A 23,243-nucleotide genomic window follows, 5' to 3' on the forward strand; every position below is an offset into this window, starting at 1 on the left:
CTGTGCATTCTTGCCATCTCTTCTTAATATCTTCTGCTTCTGTTAGGTCCATACCATTTCTGTTCTTTATTGAGTCCATCTTTGCATGAAATGTTCCCTTGGTATCTCTAATTTTCTTGAATAAATCTCTAGTCTTTCCCACTGATGGATCTTATGATACTTTTAACACACTTTACCTAAGAAAAGAGGGAAATATGTACACTTTAGAAAGACTGCCAGCTTGGAACTGAAAGACTTGAATCTCACCTAACTGGCACACAGTGACACTACATAAAAGGAAGTATTTTAGGTAAAATCCGACTATAACTTTAAAAAGTTATTTTTCACTAAACCTTGATTCTTTGGATGCTGACAACGGCCTCTGACACCTTCTCGATGGCCATGGGGAAGTAGAGGGTACTCGAGAACCGCAGAGCCTCGAACAGCATCACCACCACAAACACTTGGCTGGCTGTGATCAGGTTGTCAAGGAGCTCATTGGTGATGAAGGTGACAAAAATCATGATTTTGCTCACAGCGAAAAATGTCGCCATATTCATGCCCCTAAGGTAGGAACTTCTCAGAATCTTGGAAATTTCCTTCCTAGAAAAGAAAGTAGGATATAGGATTTAAAAGAAGCATCAACATACAAGACATGAATTCAGTGCCCCATGTGAGTGGCCCTTTTCTAGGAAGTAGACACAGATTAAAATAAACTATCCCTCACATCATGGAGACGTTAGCATAGTGCACACCCAGGGGTCTGCCCCGACACCAGGACCACAGATTTCATCATCACTTCACTCTTTCAAGTAAGGGGAGGATTAAAGTCACACTTTCAAACATTCTTGGTCAATCAGACTGGGTTTGAACATTCATTGAACAAACATTCATAATCACAAGTCCTATGCTGGGCTCCTCACAGAAAGACACAGCCTGTCCCCTCCAGGGGCTCATGAACCTGTGGGGGAAGAGAACTGGCAACACAAAATTGGGAGACAATAGACAGGGACGGTCAGCACATCTCCCATGGGAGCTCAGAGCAGAGGCGTGTAAGTGAGGGCAAGTCACACACATGTGGACCCTGAAAAGATGAGTTGGAGTCAGTCAGGCTTGGAGGAGGCCAGAGAAGAAGGATCATGGGAGTGTATTTCCAGCAGTGGGGCAGGGGGGCAGTCCCCAGAAAGGTGCAAAGTCAGAGGTGACAAGGTGGGGTCAGAGAAATGTTCATAAGATATTTAAATAAAAGATGGAAAAATAGTCTACAAACATGAAGCAAAACAAAAGGAACAGTGTTTTCATAGATCCTTTTGAAATGAATAATAGTGATTCATGAATTTGTTAGTGATAAAGAATCCACCTGCAATGCAGAAACACGGGTTCAATCCCTGGGTCAGGAATATCATCTGGAGAAGGAAATGGCAACCCCTCCAGTATTCTTGCCCGGGAAATTCCATGGACAGAGGAGCCTGGTGAGCTACAGCCCACGGGGTCACAAAGAGTCGGATACAACTGACTAAACACGACAACAAAGAATAAAGAGAGATGGGAGGGAGGTTCAAAAGGGAAAGGATATTTGTATACCTATGGCTGATTCATGTTGAGGTTTGACAGAAAACAGCGAAATTCTGTAAGGCAATTATCCTTCAATAAAAAATAAATTAATTAAAAAAAAGAATAATGATTCATATAGTTTGGCTCAATATAGGTACACCAGTCTGTATAATCTACCCATTTCTGGGCTATCAACCCAAATTACAGTCTTAATTTGAAAGTCATTGTTTCAAATACTATCTTAAAGACATTGCTTATTGAGATTTGAGGTACTGAGAACTACTTAGAATTTCATTTTTATACAACTAAGAAGCATATGTATTTTTTCCTTTGAGAATATGGTAAATGGAAGAGCAGATTAAATGATGTCTCCACCATTCTCCTTAACTTTCCTGTAACATGTGGATGATGCAGTGAATAGTAAGTATTGGCGAACTTAAATACTTCTTTGGTAAGACATCTAAAGCATCCAGTAGAATAGGAAATAAAGCATGAAAACATGGAATGTCATCTATATATATAAACTTACCTTCTCAGTCTGGTAATAAGGTCTATAAATGACTTTTCCCAAGCATTCGTTTTTATTGTTTTGATGCCAGTTATGACCTCACTCATGGTTCTGATCCTGTCATCTGTGAGAGCAGCAGTATTATTCCTAAGGGGACAGAAGTGAGATGAGCCTTAGTGACCACAGCCCAACTTTCCTCAGCAGAAGCAGCAGCAGCAGCAGCAGCAGGAGTGGACACAGGGGTGGGGCTAGGAATAAACTTATTCTCTACAGCCCTTTTGCACTTAGAACACAGGTAGGTCCTACTCAAAGTACAAATGGAGAAAAAGGCTTCAACTAGGAAGTCCACCATTCAGTTCATTTCAGGAAGTAACTTGGAGAATGTGCAGCATTGGCTAAAAGAGACCTGAAATGAATCAGATACAAACCATTTGCTCAAAGAGGTCACGGTCAGGTAGGGAGGCAGAAAGACACCCAGGAAGACAGATTCTGTGCTATAATAAAATAGGAGAGAAGTTTTGGGCAGCAGAAAAGATGGGGCTGTTAATTCCACCAGGAAAGGAGAACAAGAAGAGCTTCAGAGACCTGGTAGCACTGAAACAGGGCCTCAAAGGATAGGGAGTATCTATCTCTCCACCAAAGAAAGGAAAGGAAATTCCAAATAAAGAAAGACACCAAGCACAGAACTATACCCACACAACAAACACAAGAACTCAGTGACCTTCAAATAGCACAACATCTCCATCACCTGACAACCACCCACCTCTAACCTGGTGGAACCTGCTTCAGTCTAACTCAGCAGCAGAAGGCTTTTCATCACCAGCCACTTATCTATCACATGTGCTGCTGTGAATGTGGGGCTTCATATAGACACAATGAAGATTAGCCTGGCCCTTGGGATGCTTATAACTTAATGGACCTACAAGATTATTACTATTTAACAATGTTTAAATAACTTGGACATGGGTAAATTCTGCTGAATGACACTCTACTTATTCAGATATGGTGCCAAGAGGACCCAGTGAATACCTTCCCTGTTCCTGTTTCAGGATCAGCTTTCAGTTTAAGGATGGAGCCTCCACTGGCTAAGCCTGTAGGGTCTACAACTCACACAAAGAAGAGACTAGAGAAGGCATTTGTCTTGTTTTTGAACAAAAGCATCAAGCAGATGGTGGATGTTCCAGTTATGTATTATCAATTTTTAAAAGAAGTGTTTCTCTTACCGGAGTGATGAAAACAATTTCCTGAAGCAGCTTTGCAAAAGCAGAAGCATAATGAGAACCGCCATCCCAGCAAGACACGACATTCCTATTTCCATCCAGAGCAGGGCTGTCACTGCGACAGCCTGCAGTGGCCCCACCCACAGACAGTGCAAGAACATCGTTACCTTAAAAGAGAAAGACAAAGCCTTCTTCAGTTCAGTTCAGTTCAGTCACTCAGTCGTGTCCGACTCTTTGTGACCCCATGAATGGCAGCACACCAGGCCTCCCTGTAAATTACTAACTCTCACAGTTTACGCAAACTCATGAGTCCGTGATGCTATCCAACCATCTCATCCTCTGTCGTCCCCTTCTCCTCCCACCTTCACACTTTCCCAGCATCAGGGTCTTTTCATATGAAATCAGCTCTTCACATCAGGTGGCCAAAGTATGGGGGTTTCAACTTTAGCATCAGTCCTTCCAATGAATACCCAGGACTGATCTCCTTGAGGATGGACTGGTTGGATCTCCTTGCTGCACAAGGGACTCTCAAGAGTCTTCTCCAACACCACAGTTCAAAACCATCAATTTTTTGACACTCAGCTTTCTTTATAGTCCAACTCTCACAGCCATACATGACCACTGGAAAAACCATAGCCTGGACTAGATGGACCTTTGTTGGCAAAGTAATGTCTCTGCTTTTGAATATACTGTCTAGGTTGGTCATAACTTTCCTTCAAAGGAGTAAGCATTTTTTAATTTCATGGCTGCAGTCACCATCTGCAGTGATTCTGGAGCCCAAAAGAATAAAATCAGCCGCTGTTTCTCCATCTATTTGCCATGAAGTGACAGGACTGGATACAATGATCTTAGTTTTCTGAATGTTGAGTTTTAAGCCAACTTTTTCACTCTCCTCTTTCATTTTCATCAGGAAGCTCTTTAGTTCTTCTTCACTTTCTGCCATAAGGGTGGTATCATCTGCATATCTGAGGTTATTGATACTTCTCCTGGCAATCTTGATTCCAGACTGTGCTTCTTCCAGCCCAGCATTTTTCATGATGTACTCTGCATATAAGTTAAATAAGCAGGGTGACAATATACAGCCTTGACGTACTCCTTTTCCTATTGGGAACCAGTCTGTTGTTCCATGTCCAGTTCCAACTGTTGCTTCCTGACCTGCATACAGGTTTCTCAAAAGGCAGGTCTGTTCTGGTATTCCCATCTCTTGAAGAATTTTCCACAGTTTATTGTGATCCACACAGTCAAAGGCTTTGGCATAGTCAATAAATCAGAAATAAATGTTTTTCTGGAACTCTGTTGCTTTTTCAATGATCCAGTGGATGTTGGCAATTTGATCTCTGGTTCCTCTGCCTTTCCTAAAACCAGCTTGAATATCGGGAAGTTCACTGTTCATGTATTGCTGAAACCTGGCTTGGAGAATTTTGAGCATTACTTTACTAGCATGTGAGATGAGTGCAGTTGTGCGGTAATTTGAATATTCTTTAGCATAGCCTCTCTTTGGGATTGTATAAAAACCAATAAGGACAGAGTGTAGAAACAATATGCTCTGAAGAAACAGACAGGAACCTAAATAGAAATGATCTCCTCACTGGGTTTTAAACCTGCTAAAGCAGAAATCCAAGTGTCCACCCCAGATGATGCTGTTCCAGGGCAGCACAGGGCTGACTTCAGGGATGTGCCAGGAGAATCAGACCAGCAGCAATGAAGGAATATGTGGATTTTGACCACAACACAGATGAGCTCAGGGCTTCCCCAAATGCTCTCCATCCCAGAGTTTAGCCCCCATCTCCCCTGGGCTCCCCAGCGTCCCAGGAAAGCCTGTATTATGGTACCTACTGCTCTCTCCAGTAATTACTTGTGTATTTACCTCCCTGATAGACTGTGGCTTCTATAGGGCAGAAACTAAGCTTTATTCACCCCTGAATGTGATTAGGGACCTTAGTTCATGTTTGATGAATGAATACTTGAAAGAGAAGTGTCTACTACAATACAGATCTGACCAACAGCTACGATGTTCTGGGTCATGTGATCTATGCTTAAGGTCAGTGGAAAAGAGTGTGTGGGGACATCAGAGAGGAGGTTGTGTCTGGGGACCACCCACTTGAAGGCTCCCTATGCAGCAGGCACTGAACAGGGCGCAGGGGAAAGAACAATCCCTGACCACCAGGCCATCATCTAGAGGAGGAGGAAGACAGTTCAACAACACCTACACCACGTGCCAAGAAGGGCCACTCCAGGAGGACCCTTTAGGACACTAACCAAGCTGGGCAAGAACACTGCTGCCATTTATTATTAGAAAAACAAAACTCTCACTTATGAAACAATAGATATAATTACATCGAATTTGCACACAGAGAAGTGAAAGTTGGATAAATAGAACATTTGTCTTACATCCTCAATGGAATCCTGGCTGACACCAAACGCTGGCACCTGGCATCCCAATAAGCTGAACCCAGTGAGAAGAACAGGACATGGAAGAGGATCCCTCAGGGGCGGCTTACCTGGTCAAACTTGTTCACATCGTTGGACAGCAGGTTGACTATCTGGCCTGTGGTGGTCTTCCCCATGGCTGGGCTACTCAGGCGAAGGGCCTGAAATGAGAGAGGGAGACAGAGATCCAGATTCCTAAGGTGATACCAAGTCATCTTAGAACATAACACAATGGAGCATGTGTTCTGGGGTCCTGAGTGGTCTCAGCAGGAGCAGGATGTGCTGACAGCAGGGCTCTAGGGACCTTTGTTTAGCCTCTAACTCCTCAGTGTGGCAGCAGCCCCAACTACAAGGACAGCAAAGGGAGGAACAGGAGGTAGAAGCAAAACCCACCCCCTGTTTCAGTGAACTTGGACCTGTCTGAAGGTTAAAGGGTGTAGGTTTAGACTTAGGAGACAACTAAGTAATTTTCAGCCAAATTAGATGAGACTGGAGAGGTTGCCTTAGGAAAGAAATTCCGAGATTGGATTCAATCATTCATCCTGTGGGTGACAATATTTAAACACTTTGGGCTTAGTTTCCTCATTCTGAAACGAGCAAGTATGATGTTCAAAACACTGTTCCTGTGAGGAAACTGTGGTCTTGATGCCAGTCTTCTGATTTTACAAAATACACAACCCGTGTTGCTCAATCCCTTTATTTAGTAAGATAAATGCCCAAGAGATCTGAAGAAGCTGAAAAGACACCAGGAGCTGCTTCAACAGACCACCAACTAGAGCCACTAATCCAAATAAAATGTCATACTTTATAAGAAACTTTTTCTTTACTCCTCAAGTTAAAGAAGAAAACAATGATCAAGTGAGAAGGTAAAATGATATAACCACAATGGAAGAGAATATGGAAGTTCCTCAAAAATTAAACATGACATTAGCATACAATACAGCAATTACACTACCAAGGATACACTCAAGAAAACTAAAAACACAACCTTGAACAGACAATTTGTACACTCATATTCACAGCAGCAATGTTCACAATAGCTAAAAGGTGGAAACAACTGTCCACTGACAGATGAGCAAACACACAGAATGTTGCATAGGCCTACAGTGGAAGATTATTGAGCCTTAAAAAGGAATTAAGTTCTGACACCTGCCACAACATGGATGAACCTTGAAGACCTCGTGCTACAGAGCATAAGCCTCACACAAAATGACAAACACTGTATGATTCCACTTACATGAAGTACTGAAGTACTCAAATTCACAGAGATAAGAAGTAGCATGGTGCTGGGTGTGGGGAGAGGGGTTGGGGAGTTAGTGTTTAATGGATGCAGAGGTTCAGTTTGGGAAAAAGAAAAAGTTCCAGAGATGAATAATGGTGATGGCTACACAACAATGTGAGTGTACCTAATGTCACTAAATGCTGTACTTAAAAGGAGTGAAAATGGTCAACTTTACACTGGGTGTATTTTACCACCACCACCACCACAATGATCAAAAGCCAAAGGTAATTTTACCAAAGCTGTGGAAATGGCAAGTCATTTTTATATACGATACCTCCTTCACAATCATTCAAAATTTAGCTGCTAAGAGCACGAAATGCTGAATGGGTCATTTTAGGAGTGGAATATGTGCAGCCTTAGAGACCTGCTGGAGATCTGCCCCAGCCTGGAATCCATGGTCAGAACAAACTATGGCTACAGGCTTAGCAGCCGCTCCATTTCTGATGCCCAATCTGATTCCTCCCCAGGACCAGGGATCAGGAGGTGGGGCCTGAGCATGAACCACAGAAGTTCAGAGGGGCCTTTCAGAGCTGCTCGGCAGCACCAGCTGTGCCCTAAAGAATCAGCCCACCTGTAACCTGAAAAGAAGTGTCTTGTTTCTGCACCCCAGCAGGACTCTAGATGCAAGGCTGTACATGAGGAAATTTGTCTTTTCCAGGTTTCTGGAATTTCAAGTTATGTCTATGTTATAATCCCCATAATTCCTGACTTCATATAGGGCCAACATTTAGGTAAAATTAAGGCAGTAAATGAGCTTCTTGGGAGAATATTTACATTCACTTAAGCCAATGTGCCAGGTCAGATCACATTTCCCAAAGGCAAGATTCCAAAGTGTGGTGGGAAGAGGAAGAAACACAGGTAGACAATGGCTCACCTGTGCAGCAAAGTGTGAGCTTTCACTAAACCATCACCTCACACCTAACTTAAGGTTTCACAACACGGTTTGGGTAAAATTTCACAACTATTATGAGAGTTAAGTATGATCTATAAAGACAAACATTTAGCCAATTTGTGGGGAAATCTGAGTATCCATCTCCTAAATGGTTAAAGATGAAACAGAATACCAAAGATGATGATAAATGACAGTGAAGACCTCTGACTGCAGTATTTGGGCACAGTTGCAATTTCCACATCACCCAGAAGGAAAGCAGCTCAGATGCTGTTGTCAGACAAGACAGTGAGATGCCAGGTCCCCAGTTTCACACAGTTCTGAAAAGTACAAGACTCTGCTCAAGGAAAGATGAGGAGAAAGACATCTCACTTACTGCTGAAAAAAGTATTCTGAAGAAGCAGAAGCTCTAGATAAGCAGCAACCAGGTAAAAGAAGCAATATTTTCAATTTAAGCTGCTTGGTTTTATCTTTCAATGAGGACTTTATTTATTAATAAAAAATGCATACGTTTAAGGTTACAACATGATACTTTGGTATAAATACACACTGGAAAATGATTACTGTAGTAAAACCACTTAAAGTATCCACTACGTAATATAGTTATCCTATTTCACATGTGTGGTGAGAACATTTAAGATCTACTCTTTTGAAAATTTCAAGGATACAATACAGTCAAATAAGGATTTTTTTTTAAACAGTCTAAGGCAAAGACATATCCAGGATCAAGTTTATACTAAGCCCTTCAGCTCTTGACACTGATATACCTGTGGCAATACCTTTGTAAAGATACCTGAAAGCCTTACTCTTTTTACACTAGTTTAGACAAGGCTAAACTATGGAATAATTTCATGGCATTCCTCAATACAAAATCACTAAACACATTAAATCAGTTCTTATTAAAACTGCTACAATGCATACTAAAAATAAAAGGAAATATTGTATTAAAATAATTTAAATGAAGAGCAACAAATTCTCCCTAGAATTAATAAAACAATGTAAAATTTCAAGTTTCATCTCAAATATCCTATTTTCTTTCATACCATTAACAAAAATTATCTATAAAATATAAGGAGTGAGTCTATATTTAGCATGAATTATCTTTATATTTTCCCCTAGCAAACATAATTATATTGAATATAATTAGATGGATCTTTTAAAATTAGAATCATTACCTTTATCAAATACATTCTCTGCTCTTAGATATAGTTTTATAGATCCAATCTCTGAAGTTCACTTTTAAATACAAATTTGATGTAACTGAAGGTATTAATGAACGACCACAAAAAATTTCCATAAACAGCACTATGGGATTTGGGCATGAAGACACTGAAAATCAACTTGATACTTTTAATTCTTGAATATTAATGTAATATTTTACAGTACAAATTTAGTGGTTATTATGTGACAGCCTATGGTTAAAAGTTGTTAAGGACAGCCCACACTTGATCTCAAAAGAAAACTTTTCATTATTTATTGGTAAAGCTTGCTTCAACAACAACAAACTTGGCTTGATGCAAAAGCAAGCTTCTCTAGGAAGGTGTAAACGATCCCAGTTACAAAATTCGTAATTTACAGAGAATTTTCCCCAAATGTTCCTGATCCCTCAAGAGAGGTACACACCGTGGTACCGAGTGACACTCACCTTGCGGTAGATCATATGGCACACGGCTACTCTCACCCTCATCCCCACACGCTGCATGTGGTAGAAGCACAAGTGGTGCAGAACGGCCCACACGAGCACGCAGGCGCTCAGCCCTGCCGCGTAGCCGTAGGCTTCGTGCAAAGCGGCAGAATCGGAAAGATGGTACTTTTCAACATAGCTAATCATTTTCCCCAAAAATATGGGTTGAACTACTCTGGTGCCTTCCTAAAAGAAAAGAAAAAAGTCTTAATTAGAAATGTCAGTTTTTCTTTACATAAGATTTACTTTTATCATTAGCATATTTAAAATACATTTTGACAAAATGCTACATTCGTGACTAATTTAAAAGAAAAGTATGCAGATTTATTATCTCCTATAAGACAAGCAGGCAACAGTTTAACCTTAAGGCAAAATTTTCCATTCAAACATAGTAAAGCCTTAGTACATTGTGCTTAGCACCCCATGGATGCTCAACAAATATCACGAACAGGCTCAATACCAACTGAGCCTTAAGATGAATAAAGAAAAAGGTGGCAGAAGAAGAGGAAGAAATCTGCTTCCACAGGAACAAGCCTGCTGGCAGCCTGCCCCTGTCCCCCATACTCTCAATGTCCCAGCCCAATAGAAAGTCAATGTGGTTCACATATGGGAGACACGCTTTCATCACCTTCTTCATGAATCCTTATGAAGCGAGACACTGGCACAAACACATCCACCCTTTTCTACCCCAAACTCCACACGTAGATCCAGGGAATGGAAACCAGCTTTGGCTGGAGTACCACAAAGAAACCAGGTTTGGCAGCTCTGCAGGCTCTCAGCTCCCGAGAGCACTGCCTCACTATGCCTCTACCCTCTAGAAGTTGGAATGTTCCTTGGAGTAAAAAATTAAACATGGTGGAGGCCAAGCTAAAAAATCATGTCTCCATAGTTCTTGATCCACCATCCACTGAAGTTGGTGGTTTGGAAGAAATGTTACCAATCCTCTCTTTCCCAAGGCCTACACCGATTGACTCAGAGTGCACTGAGGCTTCCACCCTGAGTAAGACTTAGGGAAAGTAAGTTTCTTTCCCAAAGAAAAAGGCAAAGGAACGGCAACACCTACCCACCCTGCCAAACAGCCACTCCACCTCACAACCTACTTCCTCTCTCTAGTCACCCCTTGAAGGCCCCCTTCTTCTTAGGTCCCCTTCTTCACCTTCAAGGAAAATCACTCAACAATCCAAGTTACCAAAACTAAACGCCTTGGGCTGCAATATCATTTCCTCCACAGACTTCTCAAAAGACAAAATGTCAAAAGTTTGGAAGTCTTTCAGGAACAAGGCTTTTCCTTTTTTGGCAATCCCGCCTTACTAACACAGACAGGGTAAGCTTTGCTTACCTGACCAGTATGCTTTGATAGCTCTCTTCTGTCTGTCTGAAGCTAAGGAACCCACACACAAGAGGAGGGAAGGAGAATCCATAACACCAAACACCAAAAAAAAAAAAAAAAAAAACAAGTATTTTCTGCTCAGCCAACCAGTGGTTGATCAGGATATTTATCAAAAGATGTCCCCGTCCCTCACATGGGGGTCTCATTAAACCTTAACATTCCTGTCTTGTTCTACACAAATGGACACATGCGCACACACATGTTAACAGGCTGCACCAACTGCCTCTCCCTCCATGAACTCATGGAGATTTTCATCCACGATAGAGGATAAAGGGAACACTATTTAGTTGAAGAAGTGTAAGTAAGATGATCAGACCTGAGTAAAATATAACTGATACATTTCCACAATGTCCTGTCATCCATCCCAAGAGGCACAGAGAGCTCTTGGAAGAGTCCTTCACACAGTGGATTGTCAAACACACTGTTTACAGTTTCCTGCGATGGAAATGTGGAGGCTCACACAGAGAAGCAAGAACATCAAACTGTACACACGGGCAGTCCCAGCCCAGGTGCTGCCAAGGGCAGTCCAGTGCTGGAGCCACAAACCACCAGAAGCCCAGCAGTAATATCTGCCATCCAAAACTTTCCTGAAACTTATGATTCTGTTTGGGAAATACTGTTGCCTGTTACTCAGCTCTCCATTTGAGCCCAACATCCTTGTAATTATAGGAGAAATAAGAGTAATAGCACTCACCTAAGATAATATGGATAAATTCAATAAATCCAGCAAACAGGAGTGTAAATAAAGGCAGGTCATTACTGCCTAAGCACATCTGGAGTTTTTCACTGAGAAACAATATTTAATAACCTAGTTGAGGGACTTCCTTGGTGGTCCTTTAGCTAAGACTCCACACTCCCAATGTAGGGAAACTGGGTTCGATCCCTGGTGAGGGAAGTAGATCCCACATGCAGAAACTAAGACCTGGCACAGCCAAATAAATCAATATTAACAAAACAAAACCAAAAAACAGTTGGAGAAATAGCCTCATTAAGGTATAATGCCACTTCATGGCTCATATCTTCCACTCATCTATGAATTCTTTTTATTCTTGATAATGATTATTATTTAATTGGGATAGAAAATTTCGTATCTTTCAAAAAGATAGCAAAGGACTTCAAACATGAACTGTTACTGATGCAATTTGGGGGGAGAGTCATTTATTATTTTGGGACTTTCTCCAGTGGCTCAATGGTAAGGAATCCATCTCAATACAGGAGTCACAGGAAATGCAGGTTGAATACCTGAGTTGAGAAGATCCTCTGGAGGAGGAAATGGCAACCCACTCCAGGATTCTTGCCAGGATAACCTTATGGACAGAGAAGCCTGGCGGGTTACATTCCCTGGGGTCACAAAGAGTCAGACACAACTGAGTGACTGAGCACACACACACAACTTTGCCTCCAGCAAGGAGCTGTCACGGCAATTCAGAGAAGTGATGAAAAGTATAACATACAAGGAATTTCCATTCTGGCATAAGTTGCAACTATGGAAAACAGAAAATTGATATTATGCTCCATATGAAAAATAGCAAGTAAAAAACAATTTTCCAGTAATTTCTCTCAAAAAGAAAAAATAGAAAGCAAAATAATGAATAGCACAAAATTATGAAAACAAAACCCCAAGTACATATACAGAGTAAGAAGACACATATTAAATATGATTCTTCAAAGCTTCCAGAACACACAGGGCAGACGTGACTGAGGCCATGAAAGGTAGACTGAGTAAATCCATCCCCTCCACACACAAAGAAAGGTTAGAGATGGAGAGCCGGACAGCTGGCAGCAGCATTTGTAATCTGTGAGTGTTTCCATTTCTGACATCTGGTAAAACTGTCTGAGGCAAACCAGGCAAAAGTTTGTCCAGCTACCAGAAGATTAACTCCTGCATATGCTCAATGTTCTAGTCCAAATATTAACTCCAAATGAAACGGTGGTGTGAATCCCAAGGGTAGACTGAATTTCAGAAGACTCTGCTTGCCTTGGAGAGTCTCTCAGAGAGGCAAGGAGTGGCTGTGGCTCACCCTGGGGACACAGACACTGGTGGCAGCCATTCCTGGGAGCTGCCCCCACCACATGTACACTGGTGTGGGCAGACACCACCAAGGGATTCTCTCATCTGTACATTCCCGATTCTCATCATCAACTAATAAGAAATAAAACAACTGAGAAAATATTCATTATCAATCATGAAGCTAACCGAATTAAAACTTTCTTGATAAGCAGGAACAAGGTCAAACACTGTCCCTTAAACCTTTCCTCTCTGACATCAATCTATACCACATGCATATTCTTTCCACAAACCAATTGAGAATATAGTTCTTATTCTTTCACAAGAATTCTTCACAGCTCTGAAATCATAAAGGATCTTAAAAAGAGCTGAACTTAATACCGCAACATCCATTATTCAGGATTATCTGACAGTCTGAGTCTCTGAGGCAGACTTTTTATTTTGGCCACACCCTGTGGCATGTAGAATCTTAGTTCCCAGTCCAGGGATCAAAAACCCTCATATCTGCATTGGGTACATGGAGTCTTAACCACCGGACTGTGAGGGAAACTGGTGGTAGGCATTTCTTGATAGAGTCCTTGGTATTCAGCCTCCTGAAAGCACCTGATATTGGGTCCCACCTTTTGCTTCTTAGGATAACTTCTTGCAGGGTTCAGTTAGAAACTAGAACTTCTGCAGTGGATAGAGTTCCTCCTCCAAGTTAAGGTACTTGAAACATTTCTCACCCAATTTCCTCACATCTCATTCACGGAAATAAACACACAAAAATAGAAGCAAGCTAACAAAGAAAAACACTTGAGTGAAACATATAAGAAGAAAAGAGTGAGCTTGTAGGGAAAAGTTGAACATGCAGTTAATCTTTAGAACTGGGGGAGTTCTAATGAGGTAAATAAAACTGGAGCCTATTATACAGAGTGAAGTAAGCCAGAAAGAAAAACACCAATACAGTATATTAACGCATATATACGGAATTTAAAAAGATGGTAATGACAACCCTGTATGTGAGACAGCAAAAGAGACACAGAGGTATAGAACAGTCTTTTGGACTCTGTGGGAGAGGGATGGGGGGATGATTTGGGAGAATGGCATTAAAACATGTATAATATCATATAAGAAACGAATCGCCAGTCCAGGTTCGATGCAGGATACAGGAAGCTTGGGGCTGCTGCACTGGGATGACCCAGATGGATGGTATGGGAAGGCAGGTAGGAGGAGGGTTCAGGATGGGGAACACATGTACACCTGTGGCAGATACATGTTGATGTATGGCAAAATCAGTACAATATTGTAAAGTTAAAAAAAAAAAGAAGAACTGCGGGAGTTCTAAAGTAGAGTTGAGAAAAATCCAAAGATGAGGAGAAAAAGCAGTGAATCTGCGAAATCATACCCACCAGCATTCTAGATATCCTAACCTTCACTCCTCTTTTACACAGTGGTCTTCATCCTGACTGCACCTTAGAATCACCTGGGTGGGGATAAGGGCACTCTGATGCCCGAGGTCCAGCCTCCAGAAACTGGTTTAGGTTCAACTGATTAGGGTGGAGCCTGAAGATTCCTCTCCCTGGAAGAGTCTGGATGCAGAAACTAACCCCATGTAAGCATCTGCTAACCTCCACTCTTGCATTGTCTTTGCATCTGAGCCTGGAATGGCTACAGACCTGCTATGAAGGAGTTACAATGATCACAAAGAGTTTTAACCAGAGTCCCATGACACATTTCATGCTTCCAGAAAAATCTTTATAAACCCAAGTCCAGAGATTACAGCATTGAAATTGAAAATTTTCATTCTGCACGGTAGGAAAACTAAAATTTCAGATAAAACCATATTTAAAAAACATTAATAAACAGATGAGTCAAAATTAGCCTGGAAAGTTATCTCTAAAAGGACAAGGAGAATTAGAATAGAGCTAACAAGGATATCAGCCTTCTTTAAAAGTAGCCTTGTCTTGATTTTGGAATCATGAAAGCATTATACAGAATTATAATTATAAAAGAACTAATTTTTTGAAAAGCAATTCCTAAAATTTCAGAGTAAATTTAAATAAAACTACCTATATATCTACCCATCCTGTTGGTTCAAAGAGCCATACAAAAAAGAACTATCAAAAGTGGTTTTAAACAAAACAATTTGAAAACACATTCTCTGCATGATACACCCATGTGAAGACAGAATAACTGCAAAAGATAAATTTTATGTTTTCAGAAGTCACATTATAAGGTAAAACAAATAAATAATTATGTTGATATCATTGAGAATTGGGCTTAGATATGGGACAAAGAGAATAGATGATGGGAGAAAAGAGATACAGATGTAAGCAAAATAAGATTAAGTAAAAAACTAGTGTCCTGTATCTGATTTGGATTGGAAACACCCATATAAACATATTTGTTTACCTTAAAAATGTATTCTAACTTGGTCTAACGAAAAAAAGCCAAAAAACAATAAGCAAGAGCAATATCCCCTCTAACATCCAGATTATAGTCTTTAAATACCATTTCACACTAAAAGAAGACAGGGCTGCTTGGAGAAATGGATGATTCCAGGGCTGAGCAAATGCTGTACAAAATGAACTAGAAACATCCTGTCACACCAAAAACAAAACAAAAAAAAAAACAAGCAAAAAAAGACATTAAAAAAAAAATAGCCAAGACTTCTAGAGTGTGTGCAAAAGACTTAGGACCCAACCTGAATATACTCCCACTGCCCAAAGATGGCCCAAGGTTGATATAAGCATAACAAATAAAATGGACTGAAGCAAATCAGAAATGCTTAAATCCATGAGCTCAAACTGACATTCACAAAACCAAACCAAACAACCAACCATGAAAACTCACTAGTCCCTCTCCTCACTAGAGGAGAACCAATTCCCCATTTTGAAAACAGGTTTTAAAAACGGAAAAAATTATTCTCCCTACTCTCCCTATAAACACTATAGTTCAGTGTTAACTAAAGAGCTTAGAGCATCCCCACTTTGCAACCCTTAATAAATTAATGGACCTTGAGCAAGGATCATGAATAGCTCCAACATCACACACACACACACACACAAAAGATGTTATATACCTTATAAGGGGGATATACAAGCCTACCTCCTACATAGACGAAAGGCGTGAAGAAAATCCAAATGAGCTGTATCGAACTTCTAGACCTAAACATCTACCTAAGGTGCCAGAGGAACAAGTTAATTGAGACAGGGGGAGATGCGATCAGCCAAATCCAGACTGTGGGAATCTCTACAGGTCAAACAACCTACAAGCTTGGGGGTGGAGGGGAACAGAAAGGCAATCTGAATAACCTGCGTCAGCCAAGTGTACCTTATTTAATACTGCTTCCAACAGAAGAGGGGAAAAAAGACAACTGTGAGCACTGGCTAGATACTAATGGTATTAAAGTTAATATTTATGCATAAAACAATAAAGTGAAAGTGAAGGCGCTCAGTCATGTCCAACTCTTTGTGACCCCATGGACTGTAGCCTACCATCTTCCTCCAACCATGGGATTTTCCAGGCAAGAATACCGGAGTAAGTTGCTATTTTCTTCTCCAGGAAATCTTCCCAACCCAGGGATTGAACCTGGGCCTCACACATTGTAGGCAGATGCTTTACCATCTGAGACACAAGGGAAGTCTATAAAAATAATGTTTCATGTAAATATGTTTAGTGGGGGGAGATTCCACATCTTTTAAAGATACATACTAAAATATCTATGGATAAAAATGATTTGATGTCTTGGAACTTCTTTAAAAGAATCTTGGGAAGTGAGGGTGAGTTTCAGATGAATCAAGACTGCACATTATGGCAATTATTGAAGCTGACTTAGGGTGACATAGGGGCTTATTTCCCTTTACCCTTCTGAGTTCTTAACTGAGGATCCCTGTAATGAATGACAGAATATCAAGAGAAAATCAAACAGAAGTTTATTAACATGTATATTTCTGATATACATGTGAAATATCAAGAAGAACTGAGTAACTCCCTGAGATAGCCCAAGCCACCACTTTAAATGCCATCTCCCCCTAAAGACAAAAGAAAAGGTGATGGAGCGCCAATGAGAGGTTAGCAGGAGAAGCAGCTTAAACTACAGCAGGGTTGGGTGTGTTATACAGATTTCATCCTTCTTGAAGACTGTCCTTCAACAGGATTCTGCTGTGATTTAGAGCCATCCTTCTTTTTCTGGTACAGAGAGGGAGACACCTTTACAAATGGAGATTTCCTTTATCTGTGTAAATGTCCCTCAGAAGAATAACTTCTACTCTGTCTTCAGAGTTTCTCCTGTGTCTATTTCTGAAAAACACAACCAACTCACAACAATTTTTCTGCCAGAATGCCCTATTCTGGAGTGACACGTTGTGTTACCCTTTCATTCTATTCTATTTTTGTATTTTTGAAATGTTCTTAAAAATCTACAGGAAATTAAAAAGGAAAAAAAAAACACTATAGAAATCAGGTGACAGAGGGGCCAGAGCTGTTTCTAGAAAAGCAGCTCCTCTTGGCTCTGAGCCTCAGTGGAGGCTGTGGGAGGAGAGGACAGAACACAGAGAACATGGGTCTAGCAGTCAGAGCACAGTGCCTCAGAGACCAGGTCGGCCACCTGCCAGTCACAGGACCCCAAGCCCACCGTGTGCCCTCTTCGGCCCCCAGGTCTTTATCTGTGAAAATACCTGCCTTGCCTCCCTCAGAGGACTCCTGGGACAACTAAATGAGTTACAACAGCTCAGAGTGCTCTGAAACCACCATAAAAACAAAGGTTTTTCATCACTTTTATTATTAGAAGTCCTGGTAAGAGATTTATTCTTAATGGCAGAGGCTGGATTCACAAAGGCTTGGAAAACTCATTGTTCCTCACAGGAGACCACAGTGGAACAAGAACTCTTGAGAAAAGTCATGTGTAAAACCAAATTTTCTAGACTATAAAGTTTCACTTCTACCCAGATTGCTGCAATTTTTAACCATTATGAATGCAGTCTTTCAAAAAGAGTCTCCCACTTCCCTGACTACATAAAGAAAATGGATTGAAGGGGATGGAGGAAACAAGTGAAATAGGTGAGGGAACTTAAGAGGTACAAACTCCAAATTATAAAATAAGTAAAAGGGGACTGGGGACAAAAAATAAATATATAAACTTTTAAAAATAAGTAAATCATGGAATTATATAACATAGGAAATATATTCAATAATATTGGAATAATTTTGCATGGTGACAGTTGGTAACTACACTTATCATGTACTGTATAAAATATTAAATCACTAATGATGTATACCAGAAACTAATATAACATTGTAAGCCAATCATACTTCAATTTTAAAAAATTATTTTAATTTTACATTAAAAATTTACATATGCTTAGAAAAAGAAAAGAAGGTGGATATAAAACCCTAATTTATAACTCAAGGTCATCACTGTGGATATTACTAACACCTAAAATTCTGGGAGTTGGTGATGGACGGGGAGGCCTGGCATGCTGCGATTCATGGGGTCGCAAAGAGTTGGACACGACTGAGCGACTGAACTGAACTGAACTGAATGGCTAATGGCTAATGTTATGCTCTCAGGAACCAGCAGGGCGCACACAGCAGGTCTGCTCAGCAGGTCTCCTTCTGCTTGGCTCAAGGCCCCCTCCTTCTCTCCCTTGCTGTGTGGTCCTCAGTGGTTGCTGTCAGCCCACAGTGTCTTTGCCACCAACAGACACTCCCCAGACTCCTGGGTTGAGCAAAGTGAGGGACACATGCAAGAAAGGATTGGGAAATAAATGCAAAGACCACTCAGCTCTTGGGGAACCAGCCGTGAGTCGAGGCACAAAGCCCACTGTGGGATGCAGAGGATTCTGTTTACTTCCTGCCCATTAGCTGAGCTCCAAAGTGAACATTTACACACACACATGCTTCCCACAGCCTCCACCTGGACCAGAGGCCATCAGCAAAAGTGGCTTCAAACAAAGGCCAAGTGACCAGACAAGGCTGGGCCACTTCTAAGAGTCCTGGGAAAAGGACACAACTCCCGGCAACACCTCCCCTCTCAGGGGAAGGGACTGGGTGAACCCACTCTGGCTCTCTGAGGTCACCCCACTTACACAGCAGCAATGGAGACCTCACCTTTCAGAGAGAAGCACTGATGACCTGGGGAGGTGGTCTCTGTGACTCAGGCCCAGGCAGAGGCTTCAGGCTCCTCCTCTCCACCCTGAGGGCCCCAGGCAGGTGGGGACCTGTCCTCTCCACCCACAGTACCCGTGGAGGTGCACACAGGGGCCAGGAGTGCTGGGAGCGCTCCGGCTGTTCTGTTCTAATTAGGGGTGACCGGCAAGTGCTCCACAGCCTGGTACTTGTTTCTCTGAGGGGTAGAGAAACTCCTCAGTTCTCAAAGGACAGCCCATGGAATTCTCCAGGCCAGAAAACTGGAGTGCGTAGCCTTTCCCTTGTCCAGGGGATGTTCCCAACCCCGGGATCAAACCCAGGTCTCCCTCATTTCAGGCAGATTCCTTACCAGCTGAGCCACAAGGGAAGCCCTTCTCATAGGACAGAGGTTTTCATATGTCAAAATCCTAAAACCCTAAAAGCCTCACTCTGGACTGGCATCACCCTGCTTTCTCCCACTGGTGCTGCCAGGAGTACCTGGGAGGCCCTGCTCGTGCTGTGGGTGGAAAGACCGCACTTCTTGGGATCATGGATGATCCACAGGGCATTCTGTGCACCTGAGGGATTAAAAGAGGGCTGGAGATCAAAAATGAAACATGTTTGTGTTTTAGAAAATCCTGGGCTGAGTTTAGATCTTCCACCATCTAAAATATAAAGAGTAACAAGCAGTATAGATTGATCACAACACAGGAAGTTGCTTCATAAAATCAATTATTTAACTAACTAGCACTGCTACTAGTACTAGCAGTACTGCCACACAGATGAGCCCCTAAATTTAAACTCCCCACTTCTCCGCCATGACCACCCAGAGACCAACCTCCTGAAAGGGCCCAGGGCTCTACCAGTTGCACGTTATGCAGCCCCAGGCCTGGCCTTCCTGGACCCCAGCAGGAAGTATTAATGGGGCTGGACAACTTTGAAATCAACACTCCCAGCACCACAGTGGGGAGGATTCCATCTCAGGAAGAACCCCAGATCCTGTGGCCTCTCTCTCTATGTCTGTTTCTCCCATGAGCTGCCACAGCCAAGACCCAGAACTCATATTAGAATGGGATCCATCCAAGGCTTAGTGACCCCACTCAAGGGGCTAACAGCCCAGAACAGCAAGAAAAACCAGTAGCTCAGTTCAAACCCAGCCACATGGGCTCTGCTTTGAACCCACCTGACTTTAAGACTCTTTTGCATCTTGTACCAAAGAGAAACTAGAGAACAAGGGACAGCAGAAAGAGACCTGCTCCAGGATATGATCCAGCATTAAACCCTGAGGCCACTCATCCAACCAGGCACCTGGCATGAGCCACAGGCAGACACTGAGGCCCCAGGGTTTCCTGATAAGAATTCATGAGAGCTCTGCTGTCTGAGGTCAGGAAATCCTGCACAAACAGGCCACACCAGCTTGCCACCTGTGTATTTCAAACAGACTTACTGTGACTATGCGGAAATTCCATGACTGGGACAGCTGCACACGGGACAAAGAAGGGCTGGGGCAGCCTGACGGGCTCCTGCTCCCTCTCCCACTCCTGTCCTTCACAGGGCACTGCAGTAGCTAGGTGGTCAGTGCCCTCTCAAAGGCGGCATCCTGCCCCACATACCTGTCCCACCCTCTGGCACAATGGCCAATCCTCTTCTGAAATCAGTGAGAATTCCATCCCCCAGGGCCATCCAGTCACCTGGGAGCTGACAGATACTCTGGTCTCTCCAGTTGTGTGGGGTGGACTTCACCTGCCCAGCTGCCCAGCTTCCCACTGCCCACAGTGCCCTTCAGTCCAGCGCAGCCTTTAAACAAGAGCCACGCCTCCCACCTGTAAACCACCTGGCCCACCCACCACACCCCCAACACAATGGACTGAGGACAGTTCACACCTTCTCCACCTCCTCCATTCCTTTCACAGCACCTGCATCTTCCACCCGTCCTGCTCTCACACACTCACACGCCGCCCGTGTCCCTAAGGCAGCGCTAAGGGACCACAGAGAGCACGAGCCCCCCAGGGGGGTCTGCAGCAGACCCCCAGCAGGCTCAGCCAGAACAGGGCGGCTGACGGCACTGTGTCCCCAGGTGGATTGACCTCTGGGGGATCTTGACCCAGGATCTTCAGGGTCACAGGGGTCACTGACCTCACATCTTTCTGCCTCTGGTTTGCCCTGCACATTCCCTCCTACACCCTCTGCCAATGCCAGGATACCAGGATCCCCCTTCAACCAGGAATCTGCTCCCACAACCAGGGAAAGAAAGCAGTGTGGAGGGTGCACAGAATTCACGGTGAAGCTGGAGCTCCTCCCCACGGGGGCTTTGCTCACAGTTCCAGCCCACGGGGAAGGGGGCAGCCTGGGGAAAGGTGTGCTCTTAGAAGTTCTGGGCAGCTATGGTCCAGATGCTGGGTTCTGTTCCCCTGGAAGAGGAAAGGCGATGATATCTTCTTAGAGAAGCATTTATCAGATGTGACCTGGTCAAGGTAATAATTTTTACCTTGTTAAACTATAACAAAGCGCCATAAAAGGTACTTTATTCTAGGCTCGGGTCCAAATTACCTTCCTCTAAATCACAGGGCACATATTGCCTGAGGCTGTTGGAATCTTCTTTTGGTCAAAGATCAGTCAGCGTTTATACTGAACACCAGGAACTTTCTACCATAATATAAAATGTCTTTTATTTCAAGGCCATCCTTCCACAACACTCTTTAACCAGTTAAAAGAACAACAGTAACCCCTGGAGTCCAGTTCTCGCCATTCTAAAGATGAATACAACCTCTGAGCTCTATCATGTTTCCATGAGGGTTTATCCTCAGACCTTAGACCACTGGCCTCTCTCCCCACGGTCCCGTCCACCTCAGTACAGAGGCACATACACCAAAAAGCAGTGCACAGTATGAAAATCTTTTACCTCCAGAAATGTAAACATTCCCCAAATTAAATAGGATTTCCAGTAACACTTTATGACTGCTTTCATTAAGGAAGGCTCCTGTGCATCCTTCTGGGCTCGCTTCACTTCTTGATCCCAGTACCTGTGATACAAAACAAAGCACAGTAAAGAACAGCGTGTCCACCAAAGGGAAAATGGGAGAGGGACAGAGGGGAAGATAAGCCTTCACTACAGGGCACTCTATGGCTGCCCCATAGATGCTGGCTAACTGCTCACAGGGCTCCTAAAAGATAAGCAGTGCAGACTCTGAAGCACCAGAGAAACAGGCTTTGAGGCAAAAGTTCCAGATTCTGGAAACAAGTTCCTGCCAAGATTTGCTGGATTCACAGGTCACAAGCAGCTCAGGTGGGCAGACTCCCTCCTCCAGGGACCCCACCTACGGGGATAGAGCTCAGCCTCCAGAGCCGTGGCTGTGGGCTCCCTCCATGCCCACAGATGCACAGGGAACGCGGGCCTCCAAAGTGGGCTAAGCCCAGGGTCAACTGAGTGGCTGAGCGTGCAGTGTCAGGAGAGGAGTCTCAGAAGAACCCAGAGGAAGGCAAAGCCTCCCTCAAACCTTTAGCCCCACGTGGAAATTCTCACTCTTTCTCCCCTTGCCCCTGATGTCTGTGCTCACCCTTGCAGCTCTTCTCCAAGGTGCTGGGAGCGATCTTCTGGAAGCACCGAGTACATGTCATCTGGTTCTAATTTCCGTTTGTGACCAATTTTAAACAAGGGGTTTAGCCACCTGTTAAAAATTAAAAGGAGAGTGACATATATCCAAATCACACATCTCTAATTATAAACCTACATTCATGGACATTGTTAAAAAAAAGTCTACATTTTAAATATATAAAGATATGGGGAAAATTAGATATATGCTTACAAACACACATACATTCTAGGTATAGGAAAGTCATGCTGGCTTATATATTACATAATTAAAGCAGCCTTTTTGTGGCCTACTGAACATACATTGTACATCTGCTTTAATTATTAAGAAAAAAAAAATGTTTAGAAATCAAATAAAGTAACAGTGGGTCAGGCATGCAGAATAGAGCTGAATGGCCATTGTGGGTAAGGCTGCAGATATGTTCCTGTATTACTGAGGACTTAAATCTTCTGAAATGTATCAGATTGAAGGATACCTACATGCACTAGTGGTAAAGAATCCGTCTGCTAAAGCAGGAGATGTAAGAGATGCTGGTTCGATCCCCAGGTTGGGAAGATTCCCTGGAGAAGGAAATGGCGACCCACTTCAGTGTTCA

The 23,243-nt window shown here is 42.8% G+C and overlaps 1 protein-coding gene across 1 annotated transcript in view; it reads right to left on the minus strand.

Moving 5' to 3' along the window:
- Positions 1–23,243, minus strand: part of LOC147361932 (ATP-binding cassette sub-family C member 4-like) — a 153,504-nt gene that overhangs the window by 120,536 nt on the left and 9,725 nt on the right. The window contains exons 2-8 of the mRNA XM_086330249.1: positions 22,613–22,723; positions 21,958–22,078; positions 9,508–9,732; positions 5,763–5,852; positions 3,265–3,428; positions 2,063–2,188; positions 333–582 (exon numbers count right to left, since the gene is read on the minus strand). Of these exons, the coding sequence (XP_086186375.1) occupies positions 333–582; positions 2,063–2,188; positions 3,265–3,428; positions 5,763–5,852; positions 9,508–9,732; positions 21,958–22,078; positions 22,613–22,723 (1,087 nt within the window). The remainder of the gene's footprint in view (positions 1–332; positions 583–2,062; positions 2,189–3,264; positions 3,429–5,762; positions 5,853–9,507; positions 9,733–21,957; positions 22,079–22,612; positions 22,724–23,243) is intronic.

The sequence above is a fragment of the Bos grunniens genome, chromosome 12 (genome assembly GCF_055505025.1).
Source record: "Bos grunniens cultivar Pamir isolate PY7600 chromosome 12, Bosgru_T2T1.0, whole genome shotgun sequence".
NCBI lineage: Eukaryota > Metazoa > Chordata > Mammalia > Artiodactyla > Bovidae > Bos > Bos grunniens.